The sequence below is a fragment of the Macaca fascicularis genome, chromosome 1 (genome assembly GCF_037993035.2).
Source record: "Macaca fascicularis isolate 582-1 chromosome 1, T2T-MFA8v1.1".
In the NCBI taxonomy this organism is placed as follows: domain Eukaryota; kingdom Metazoa; phylum Chordata; class Mammalia; order Primates; family Cercopithecidae; genus Macaca; species Macaca fascicularis.
Window position 1 is genome coordinate 11,648,004 of NC_088375.1, and position 12,852 is coordinate 11,660,855.

General features: G+C 39.0%; 1 protein-coding gene across 10 annotated transcripts in view; it reads right to left on the reverse strand.

Moving 5' to 3' along the window:
* The window catches only part of RYR2 (ryanodine receptor 2), a 787,495-nt gene that overhangs the window by 322,869 nt on the left and 451,774 nt on the right, over positions 1–12,852 (reverse strand). For all 10 annotated transcript variants that reach the window (XR_012434021.1, XM_065543167.2, XM_065543147.2 and 7 more), the window contains exons 21-23: positions 9,522–9,714; positions 6,996–7,212; positions 4,379–4,483 (exon numbers count right to left, since the gene is read on the reverse strand). Coding sequence is in view for 9 of the 10 variants with exons in the window: in XM_065543167.2 (XP_065399239.1) it covers positions 4,379–4,483; positions 6,996–7,212; positions 9,522–9,714 (515 nt within the window). In the remaining variant the exon portion in view is untranslated. The remainder of the gene's footprint in view (positions 1–4,378; positions 4,484–6,995; positions 7,213–9,521; positions 9,715–12,852) is intronic.

A 12,852-nucleotide genomic window follows, 5' to 3' on the forward strand; every position in this document is an offset into this window, starting at 1 on the left:
AATTATCTTCGTTCCTTCTCTTCTGTTTGGCAGAGCTTCCATGAGCCCCCACCATGCAGACTCCTACCCCAGATTCCCATAGGCTCACTCACTCAGCTCCTTGTAGCATTTGCTTATATCTTACTTTCTCAGCGAGGTTTACCCTGCCCAATTGCCTAATTAGGACAGTCTGCCTGTCCACCCTACTCTTTTTTTTTTTTTTTCTTTTTTGTCCATATACCTTCTAACAGATTGGATTTATTGAGTTATGGGGCTATTGTGTGTCTCCCTGAATTAGAAGATCAAAAATGCAAAGATTTTGGTCTCTTTTGTTCTTTGATGTGTCCCAAACACCTTAAACATTCCTGGTATGTCCTGGGTACTTGACACATGTTTTATAAATTGAAATAAATCCTGTGTAAGAAGGGTGTGGTAACGACTTTGTTTTAATTCGTAGTAATTTTCCTGTATAGAACCAAACTGATTACAGACATCAATTAACGACAGGACTGACTGACATAAACACTTTGAGGTGGCTCTGGCTGTTCATTTTACCCCCTGCACGTTACTCTCGATCTCACAAATTACCCTACTACCTTCACAAAATTCAGTAGCATCATATGCAGGTGGTTTTTATATTACTCCTTGAAACTGTATATTAGCTATCACATTAAACTAAATGCAAGGTTTTAGGAATGAATTAATGAGAAAGATGTTCTCTCTCCTTGCATTAGTAATTAGGTTTGTTATCTTCTCAAAGACCTAAATTGCATCGGCATTAATGCTATGGCAGCACCTAGATGGCAACCCATATGCTGTCAAGGAACAAATTACTTCATGAGCATCATTACCAGGTCCTATAAATGCCACACAAGAAGTACACAAACATGAGTGAGTTTTTTTCAAGTCTTCAGCAGTCACCAAGTTAGAAATGATGTATTTATTCCTTTCCTTCTGGTCATCATTACAAATGAACAAGACTTATATAGAATCATATATTAGGTATACTTATTTAATTACAGAACTCTGAAAATGAAATTGAGTTATGTAATGTAACTCTAAACTCTAAATCTCTAATCCTACAAATGAAACACAAAATGAACATTTATAAAATGAATGTGTCTGAACCCGGAGACAATCTCCCCATTTAGGTCATCTCCACTTTGTCTGTACTCTCTACACCAGAGAATAACTAACACCATCATCTTCTCAAGCGTCTAAACAAAATGAGAAATCTGCGCAGATTCCCTTCCTTCTCCTGCGACACCCCATACACGAACACCGAAACACCTCCTGTAACCACGGCTCTTTATCCCCGCTGCGGGGCTCTGAGTCGCCTCTCACCTGCAGCGCCTGTGCCCTCTCCCTGCCCTCCTCCTGCCCCCAGGCTCTCTGCTTCTCCACATTCACAGCAGAGCTTCTTTTCAAAGCAGACAGAATTCTGTCACCTTCCTGCTAAGCATTTCTCAATGCTGTTTAGCCCCCTACAGAATAAAATCATCTTCTTCCCAAAGCCTTTTGTGACACACTTCCTGCGTACATGGCCTGCCTTCCCACCTCTTCTCCGCACCACAGCAGAGGTGTCCTCTTGTAACACTGCACCACTGAAAGGTCATGGCAAACGTCCTGTCTCTTCTGCCTCCTCGCTTTTACACATGCCAGGTCCTCTGCCTACTACACGGTCATGCTTTCTGATTGCCAGCTATCTTGCACACATCCCTCAGCCTTGGCTCAAACATTTACCTCCTCCTGGAAGCCTTCCCTGATTTCCCTGGGAAGAGCTAAATATTACTTCTTTACTCTGTAATTGTTTGCCTACCTATCATTCAACTAAACAGGAAGCGCCTAGAAGGCAAACACAGTACCTTAAAAGTCAAGGTCTTTTCAAAACTGAGTCCCCAGGACTAAACACACCAGGCAAATAGACATACAATGAATGATAAAGGGACGAATAAATGATAGATGGATTTGCCTTGTTAGTCCATAAAATAGAGCCTTTGCACCATGCTTCTGGGAAATACATCCCAAAGAAATGATAACTTCTTTGGGAAAAAAAAACCCAGCATGCTGGGTAGCTAAGTATAAATTGCTCCAAAGAAAATCATACTTGAATACTTCAAAACCTCATTTAAAATGTTAATGAATTTATGAAATTAGCATAGTAACAGCACATATCTTAGTCTAGAATAACAGACCAAGGTCAAGGATTATAACTACTACACAAACAGGAGTTTCAGGGAAGGTCTTGGAAAAAAAGCAGGCTGCAAATCATACATTGATGAGAGAACACTTCCCGCGCCAGGAAAGGTGCGGCTGCTAACACAACAGCAGCAGACCCAGGGCTCAGTGTCTCCCCCAGAGGTACAGCAAGCCCAGTGTTGCCTCAACTGGCCTCAGACCCAGCAAAGGATAGCTTGAGTCAATTGTGGACAAGAAACCTCCGCAGTACTGTGTTATCCTTTAGTTTAGTACTTGAAAACCCAAAGAGTGTCTTGAACACGGCAGGAATATGATGTATGGTATCAAGCAGAACTAAATTTAACTGGAAGAATCAATAATAATGAGACTTTATATTTTAGTCAGTTCTTAAAGAAGAAACACTCCTAAGACTTCACTGAAAACATAATCATTTAGGTGAACTTACTGAGTTTGCAGCGGAGATCATCTTAGAAGCCCACTGAAATATTTGCTATTACAATATGGGGTTTTGCTGCTTGTTTTACATTTTGTTGGATTTTTTTTTTTTTTTTAATGAGAACTTTTAAAAAAATCGACCTGGCCTCTAATCATCTTTTCTTATTTTTGAAACTTCTGGGGAATGCTGCCTATAATTCCTCTGGCAATTGATTACTTACACATTTGTAGCATCTCTCTTCCTACCGACTAATAGATGGTTCAGTCTTTTATGTAGCATTTATACATATCCTTCAATTTTAAGAATTGATGAGGCTGGTTGTGCCTGTCATCCGGCCTGTAATCCCAGCACTTTGGGAGGCTGAGGTGGGCAGATCACCTGAGGTCAGGAGTTCGAGACCAGCCTGGCCACATAGTGAAACCCTGTCTCTACTAAAAATACAAAGTTAGCCAGGTGTGGTGGTGCATGCCTGTAAAACCAGCTACTGGGGAGGCTGAGGCAGGAGAATCGCTTGAACCCAGGAGGTGGAGGTTGCAGTGAGCCAAGATCACACCACTGCACTCCAGCCTGGGTAACAAGAGTGAAACTCTATCTCAAAAACAAACAAACAAACAAACAAATTGATGAATGTAGCACAAAACTAGGTACCCAAGGGTTTGCTGGGGTAACAAATGTCTAACTATCATTTAGTTAATCAAAGTATCCCATTTTCTAGTCATGCTTCAGCAAGCCTTACAGTGACCTGCAGTCACTTTCTAAATTCTGTCTGAGAAAACCGTGATTCCAGTCTTGGAGCTGCTACTCACTAGTTACGTGATGCCTGCCAAGGCATTTAGCAACTGCAAGAAGTCTCCGTTAGGTCATCACCAGTACAACTGGAATAATAGCACAACCCAGTTCACCGTGATGACAATTTGACCTAATAATCTGTATGTGAGAATGCAAGACACTGAATAAATATATAAATATTACTGAGTAGTGTGGAGTATCACACGATACTACTACGAACATTAAGTATTCTTTATTTAGAGCTCAACGCAATAAACTATGATGAGTAAATACATTAATTTCCCTATTCACTCAGGTGTAAGAAAGTGTTACAGCCTTTGGGACACTTAGAATGATATCATACAAATGAAAGTATTACCATGGTTTTGACACAAACAAGTATATGATATACACTAGGATTATACAGGAAGTTGTTTGTTTTAAATCTAAATTATATTAAGTTGTAAACTAAGATCTTTAGCAGAGTATCATTTAGAAGCATGTGCAGTCACGATTTCTCAGCCTTTATTCTACCTGTAAAACCAACTAGGAACGTTTGCCCGCAGGTCTCCTGCTTTTACACACAATTGGTACTGAAAGAAAAGAAATATCAGTGAGGGAAAAGTAAATTGCCTTCTTTTCACTTTCAGTTTTCACTTTCAATTTCACTGAGATTTTTTTAAGTGGCTTAAAAATCAATGCCTATTATCTGTGTATGTTAACCTTGATTTGAAAATATAACTTGCAGCCCAGAGACAGATAACTTTCCATTGTCTAAGCAGCTAGACCATCCTTCAGTGAACCTGCCAATAATGCCTGTCAGCCCCATTAACTACAATCATGTAGTAATGCAAAACTGCACAAAAACTAATGTGCTGGGGGGAAAACATCAATCTAATTGATTGATGTCACCCCAAAGCAGGAAAAGGGAGAAAAAGTTCTGTTTTCAGAAAGATGTGTTAACAGAATCCGAAAATAAATTTCAAAATTACGTACCGGTCCATACTGCCAGCCAAGCTCAATTTTATTCATAACCCAGAGTTCATGGATATTCTCTGCCAGTTTTTCTCTTATTCTTTCTAGATGAGGAGGCAACACAATCTAAAATTTACAAAAAGGAAAAAAAAAAAAGACATCAGAAACAAATGCAATAAGATGCGGTGCCAATGGTCTTCGCTTCAAACTGAACTAAATAAAACTGCCTCATAAACCAGTAATCATAGAACAGAGTTTTAAGTCATCTACTTCATGACATTCTTTAAATAAATTTTGGGACTTTTTTTTGACAACTTAGGTTTCCAAATCAATTTATGAGCCACACACACACGCGCACACATACACACACACACACACACACACACACACACACACACAAAGGAGTGTTGGTGGGGACAACCGAAAGATGTTTAATGGATATGGGGCTACTGCCAAGGAATGTATGACTTAAAACGAGAAATTGCCCCAAAGCTCTTGCACCAACTGGGCCAGCAGTCATAAGCCAGGGTAAAGGCAATTCAGTGCTCACATGATAATCCGTCGGCTCTTTGAGCATGTAAATGTCTGACTCTAGTGATTGATGTCTTCCCCTACACTCTACTCTGTTACTGTTAGTGGTTTCTAAATATAAGCCTTACAGAAAAGAAACAAAATCTTTACATGTTCCCAATAAAAGGAAGAAACTGAATGTTCATAAAAAACACAAAGTAAGGGACTGGTTGTTTATGTCTTGATTAAGCACTTGTGTGTGACCCCACAGCTAGTCTCACAACACACAGAGTGGGCAAATGACCACAATGCCCAATGATGAGGTGGCATTTCCACGAGAAGCAGGTGATAATTGTTTCCTTTCCCTGATAGAGGTTATCTGGGTCTCAGGTAATCTTTAAGGTTCTACCATGACATCATCTAGTTGTCCATTTCTAGCCTCCCAAACCTTTTTTCCTATAAACTTAGGTTGCACTACAGATATCCTCCCACCTTTCAGCAAACGGGCAATGCAAACTGAATTTTGGCCGGGAACAATGTTTGCATGTTTATTTTAACAACATGATATAAAAAGGGGGAAGAAGAAATACGATTCAAGGAGCTAAACATCTGACTGCTAAGCAACTGAAGCTTCTGAGGCAGGCGATTAATTCAACTTCAGACTTTAGAAACAACGTCTTTGATCTTTAAACACTAATAAGCAAACTTTGAATATCTAACCAACCTCACTGAAGCTACTTCACCATCAATATAAATCCATATCTAATTCATTGCCAACCTCAGAACACCGTTATATCTATGAAACAGAAAAAGAGGAAAACAGCTAACATCTGTTGGGCGCCTATTTGCCAGGTAATATGGTATCTATTAACTATGACAAACATACTCTTAGCATCCCAATAAACAAGGTGAGCAGCTCCTCTAAGCAGGGAGTAGGCCCTTGATGCCAGGCATTTTGACTCTAGAGCTCACGATCCTCATCTATACCCAAGATAAAAGTCAGTTCAATATCTTCCAAAGAAGTGTATCCAAGAAGGAAATTAGAAGAAATTAAAAACTCCATGTTTCCTATACAGGTTCCTCATCTTTCTCTATATTCTTCTTAGATTCTCACAGGAGTGTGAACCCCATTGTGAACTGCGCACTCCTTATGAGAATCTAACTAATGCCTGACGATGTGAGAGAGAACAGTTTCATGACAAAGCCATCCCCACCTTCAACCCCGGCCCACTGGCTGGTGCCAAATAGTCTTCCAGGAAATCGGTACCTAGTGCCAAAAAGGCCGGGGGCTTAAGAACTACACTCTAAAATCAGTATGTGTCACATCTGTATGATATTACTTCAAGTGCAGTATGTTACCCCAGATATTAAATCATCTTAACACTATTATACCTTAAAATTTCTTGTATGATTTTTGCCCACTAAGTTCCACCTGTTGCTATTATTGCCTATTTTTAAAAGTGTAATATGCACTTTATAAGCTAAGTAATATTAATTATTTTAATAAAACTTTAAAGACAAACTTGAACAGAGTTTTTAACACTTCAGGTTGTAATCTGTTTGTACATCAGGGAATCAGTTTATTGGGCTAGGAAAACTACTTAAAACATAGAATAGAGACCGGGCCCAGTGGCTCATGCCTATAATCCCAGCACTTTGGGAGGCTGAAGTGGGTGAATCACCTGAGGTCAGGAGTTCAAGACCAGCCTGGCCAACGTGATGAAACCCTATCTCTACTAAAAATACAAAAATTAGCCAGGTGTGGTGGCAGGCATCTATAATCCCAGCTACCTGGGAGGCTGAGACAGGAGAATCACTTGAACCCAGGAGGCAGAGATTGCAGTGAGCCAAGATTGTGCCACTGTACTCCAGCCTGGACAACAGAGCAAGACTCCATCACAAAAACAACATAAAACAAACAAACAAAAAAAAACATAGAAAAGAAAATGAGTGAGTGGACATGGTAAAGGTAAGTGTTATTTTATGAGTCTCGTTTCAGTCCTGCGTGTCAACTGTACAACTGTATCACTGTGAAATCCATTTCCATGGGTTGCGGACCAAGTGTAAAGCCACTGCGTATCAGAATGACTGCATCACCAGCGATTGCCATTTGAGTGGATCTTGGTACCTGGCTGGTATCCACAGGGATCGGTGTGAAGGCAGCTTGTGTCAGGGAAACCGTGGGGCCCAGCAGGTCGCGTGTGTAAGTTCTTTCTTGCTTGTACTCTCGGCTGTGTTCCACTTTCAACTTTTCTTTTGGCAGAACAGCTTCATAACAAGGAGCGTACCCGGGTGGAGGAAGAAATTTGAATTCTCCATGTCGCCCCCCAAGCAGAAAGCGTACTCTAAAAAGGATGCATGTTAGAGTCCGTTTTATCTCTGGTGTACATTAAAGTTTTCTAATTAACAAAATCTCAGGGAAAAATTATTAGTACAAAAGTAATTTTATCAGAAGCCACATTTTCCTCTAAGTACCATCATAATGTGATCACCTTAGAATTCAAGGGCCTCTAATTGTAAAAGGTAAAACCTGAAGGCATCATATTCATCAGAAGAGAAAACCTTCAGCTAATTAATGGGTCAGTGAAGACATCACCTGCTGGAGAAGTAACTAAAAGCACATGCACTACAATCTTACGGAAATGAAGTGCATATCCATAATAACTGGTCACCTAATGCCCCAAAGTACCCACGTAATCAACAGATAAAGGAAAGACCTGATCGAAATATCTATATGCTTAAAATTACAGGACTTAACAAGGAATGAGGGGGAAAACCAGTCACTTTTCAATTTCCTAATGAAATTCTCTAAAACAGAGGTGCGCAACTCCCAGGCCGCGACAGGTACCAGTCTGTGGTCTGTTAGGAACCAGGCTGCACAGAAGGAGGTGAGCTGTGTGGGCAAGAGAGCATTACCGCCTGAGCTCTGCCTCCTGTCAGATCAGCAGCGGCCTGAGATTTTCATAGGAGCGTGAACCCTATTGTGAACTGTGCCTGTGAGGGATCTAGGTTGCATGCTCCTTATGAGAATCGAACTAATGCCTGATGATCTGAGCTGGAACGGTTTCATCCTGAAACCATCCCCACCTTCAACCCCAGCCCTGGCCCATGGAAAAACTGTCTTCGGCAAAAGCGGTGCCTAGGGCCAAAAAAGTTGGGGACTGCTGCTTTAAAGGAGATTCTGATGTCTCTTCAAATTGAAGGAAGCAGGTAACCTTATTGCTAATTGTTTATCAATTTCAACAACAAAAAAGAACTTACTAAAATCTTTTAGACATTCTGCTCATTTAAGCAAAACTATTTTAATCTGAGTTCCATTGAACAACACTTTTTGAAACAGTTAAATGATATCTGTTTCCTGGGGCTCTCGGATTTACAAAAATGAATTTAAATGTTCCATTTTCCTTGTACTTTTTTTTTGAGTCAAGGTCTCACTCTGTTGTTCAGGCAGGGGTGCAGTGATACAGTCACAGGTTACTACAGCCTCCAACTCCTGGGTTCAAGGGATCCTCCCAACTCAGCTTCCCAAGTAGCTAAGACTACAGGCACACAACACTAGGTGCTAATTAAAGAAACAAAACGAAAAACAAAACAAAACAAAACTTTTGCAGAGATAGGGTCTCACTGTGTTGATCAGACTGGTCACAAACTCCTGACCTCAAGCAATCCTTCCACCTCGGCCTCCCAAAGTGTTGGGATTACAGGTGCAAGCTACCGCAGCTGGCCATAATTCTTTTTCTAATTTGTGTATCAGGTCCAGTCCAAAAAAATAAAAGCAAAGAAAAGTGAGGAAAAATAAAAATGCTAAAACATTCCAGAAGCTTATAGAAACATAATTTGTATAAATACATCAGAAAAAAGAGCTGGTACATGGATAGCTAATATTCATGATTACTCTATTCCTTCTTCAATATGCTGCTTTTGTAACTAGGAATTATTCCTGGGAGAATTATGACTAAAACAAAGGGTGTCCTTCTAAGTTTACAGGTGTGTGTGTGTATATAAAAATAAGTGACAGAGTAGTTACTTATTATAACAGACCATCATTTATTCAAGTTTTATTTGTAGAACTACAATGGATTATCACTTTGTTTCCCTCCAGTAATAGCAAAAAAGGAAAGAGTGTGAGGAAACCATCTTGGCACCATTGACCACAAGCAGAGAACAAAGGAATAAAGAGAATAAAGGTGGAGAGGAACACTAAAGAAGGCCACCTGGGCCTCATCAACAAAAAGGATATTTAATTTCTATTGAAATAAGGAGGTGTGCAATGGGGTGAAGAACTATGGCCTAAAAAAGGAAAATCAATGAAAATATAAGAAAATAAGCAGTACTTTTCTAAACAGCCTTGCTCATTTCATCGAAATAAACCAAAAAAAGAAAAAAACCTTGAAATAGTTCAGGACACTGGTTTGAGCGAGACTGCCCACATCTAAACACAGTGGGATCCGTAAACAAAGCACTCAGCCTTGCACGATGCCCTCTTAGGTGAGCCTTACCTCCTCCTTCAAGGCATGGGCAAAAATGCGCTGAGGACAGGTGCCCAGGAGAGAGAAACAATGGTTAGAGAAGCAGGGCAATGGCAGTGCAGAGTCTTCTGCGGAGGTATGAGAAATGAGAAAGGAAAGAGACCAAAAAACATAGACATACTAACTTTATTCCCGCAGAGAAACTAACGACTGGAAAGAAGAGGCCATCGATGTTGAAATTCTCAAACATTCCTTGAACAGGTTGTCCATTAATTCGGAACGAGATGCTTGGGGCACTTAGATCTAAACAGCAACTGATGACATCATCAGTTCTTAACAGATGTTGGTTTGGTGAGCTTACAGTACGAGCAATACAACCTATTGGGGGGGAGAAACATTAAGGAAGGTCATGTATTTTTTACCTCAGAGAATCAGCTTCAGAGCCAAAGTCAAAAGATTTGAATAGGTAGTGACAAACCAATGCGCAACACCAGAAGGAATAAATCTTGAATATAAACGCATGTTACATGTTAAACCCTTTGTCAAAAAAAAAACGACTATTTCAGGAGTCAGGCTGCTACCTATGTTGTAAAATACACCTTCTGATACACAGAAATTTCCGCATGTAGATGGATGACAATCGATCCAGAAATTATCTAAGAGCAGATTATATAATGATGTCCAAGGAACATCTCCAGGGACTTCAAATAGCTACCTTACCATCTACTGCTTGTGAGACCATAACCAAATTACTTAACCTCTCTTAATGTTGATGTCTTATCAACAGAACACCAAATACCATCCCCTTGTTTAGTTATTTTGATGATTAATGTTTTACAAGTGACAGAGTCTCAGGCACAGCAGATACTTCATGTCCATCCCTTTGTCAAAAGCTAAAATCCCATCATTCTATCAATTTAAAATAAAAATACATAAAGATAACGAAAGCAGAAAATATGATCATTCATTCCTGCAGCACATTGTTTATTGTGAGATAACTACAGGCCAATTGGTTTTTGTTTTACATTCATTTCACACAAGATCTTGGTTGGCTTCTTAAGTAAAGCAGGATATAACTGGAGGCATGGAAATGATATTTGATAAATGTTGTTTCTTGCCCTGGCAAGACCAACCTATGGTCTAAGCCCATTCCTGATTCTAAGAACTCCTTTGCTGATCAGTCCCAAGAGCATCTGCTTCTCACTGCACGCTGGAAGAAAAGAAGGCAAGGTCCACCCAAACACACATGCTCACAAACATAAACAAAACCTTCAATTTGAGTGAAGACAAAAACAGACTTTGTGATACATGCTTTGTATTTTTAATAATTCTTTTTACTTCTAGCATGCCAATATCTCTACCAAGGACATATTTGAAATGCCAGTAGTAAAGAATACCTATTTTTTTAAAATGTGGACACTTTTTATTTTACCAATATTCAAATCCACAGGCAATAAATTCACTATCAAGTGTCTCTTCTAGAATTCCCTGAATATAATAAAGGTAGCTTTTTTAAAAATCAAATAAAAGCAATGCAGGAAAAGGTCTAGTTTCTTGTTTGTACCAAGATCTGTAGCTAATAGCAATGTTGTTTACAAGATATCTATGATAATCAAATATATTGTTCACTTTGAGGGATATGATGGCTTGATAGATTCTGTATTAGAAACCTGTACCCATGTTTCCTGTACATTCCTCCACACTAATTCTATATTTAAATTCTCTCAAAGCACCAAGACTTTTTATACTTTTGGTCCTTTCAAACACCTGGGACCTGGATTCCCAAAATCCAGTTCTGCATTGACAGAGAGGAAATGTAGCAACACCACAAAGGTTAAATTGAAGAGAAGAAATGAAGACATAAGTAAAAACTTTTCCTTATGAGCCCAATCCTTGTTCCAAGAAATACTGACACTCTCCAATTACAAAATGTTAAGTGGCAGAGAATGTGCTCCAACCTAGAAATCACTGATATTTGATACTTTAAATTGTACATCAACCATTAAGAAGAAAATAGGAGAATGACCCCCAAGAAGGTTATCTGTTACTATGAATTCGAGTTTCATAACTCACATTCCAACTAATTTAGATCTGTCTTTATTGATTATGAATCTAAAATCAGCAAAGCATTTAATAGACCCCCAGTGGCTTGAGAGAAAATACTTTTCAAGTACAGACATGATATGATACATCTTTTCTTGCCATTTAAAAAAATGAATAAAATTTTAAGATGCTTTTCTCATGAAACTCCAGTGCCTACCATCCTTTCTGGTACATGTCCACAGATTCACTAAATTTTTTTGTTGTTGTTCTTATTATTCTATTTAACAGATACTTTGTAATAAAAGGCATAATGCATACAATTCAATTCCATAAGAACCAGGTACTTTTAATGTATTGAAAGAAAAAGCTTCAAATTGAATACAAAACAAAAATAGTAAAATACGTTATTATATAGAGAGACTAAATGAAAGCAACTTGGCACTGTCGATTAATGTTTTTTTAATCTAATCTCTGTGTAATGGGAAAACAAGTTAACATGTTTCATTTATTCATTTGAGTACTTATTTCCTGCAGAGTAATACTAGGAGCTAGAGAGAGAGAAGGTAATAGTATCCAAAGGATTATAGTTAAAACGTTTTATAACAAGGACATTAGCCCTATTTTGTGTTTAACAGGTCTTCTGAAGTGAGGACTCTTTATCTCTGGTTGGTCAACAGGAAAAATTTCCTATGGGAACAAGGCACTGTGACTATAGTCTGGCTGGCACAGGTCGCCTTTGTATAAAGTAGTCTACGGTACTGTGAGGACTCCAACCACATTCCTCAGAGGTTAGATGAAATATGCAAAACACAGCTTCAACACCATGAATATATATACCTTTTATGTACTCACAAAAATTAAAAATTGAGGCTGGGCACAGTGGCTCACACTTGTAATCCCAGCACTTTGGAAAGCGGAGGCAGGCAGATCACTTGAGACCAGGAGATCAAGATAAGCCTGGCCAACATGGTGAAACCCCCGACTCCGCTAAAAAAGTATAAAAATGAGTTGGGCATGGTGGTGCAAGCCTGTAGTCCCAGCTACTCAGGAGGCTGAGACACGAGAATCACTTGAACCCAGGAGGTGGAGGCTGCAATGAGCCAAGATTGCACCACTGCACTCCAGCCTGGGCAACAGAGCAAGACTCCGTCTTGAAATAAATAAATAAATAAATAAATAAATAAATAAATAAACAAACAAACACACACAGAAAAAACAAAATACAGCTTCATCTCTTCTAGACAATTGAGCTATTGGCACTCAATGAAGAAAGAATTCAGTAAGTATCATTGTTACATACAACTACATGGAATGCTTTTAGATATAAACTCATTACCATAAAGTCTTAGGTGTAGTTCAATTTATTTCTTACTTTTCATAAGCTTTTAGGCCCATAAAGCATACATAAATGCCTATCATTTGTACTTCACAAGAGGCAAAGTTCAGCTTTATAACTTAAGGTAACTTTCTGTA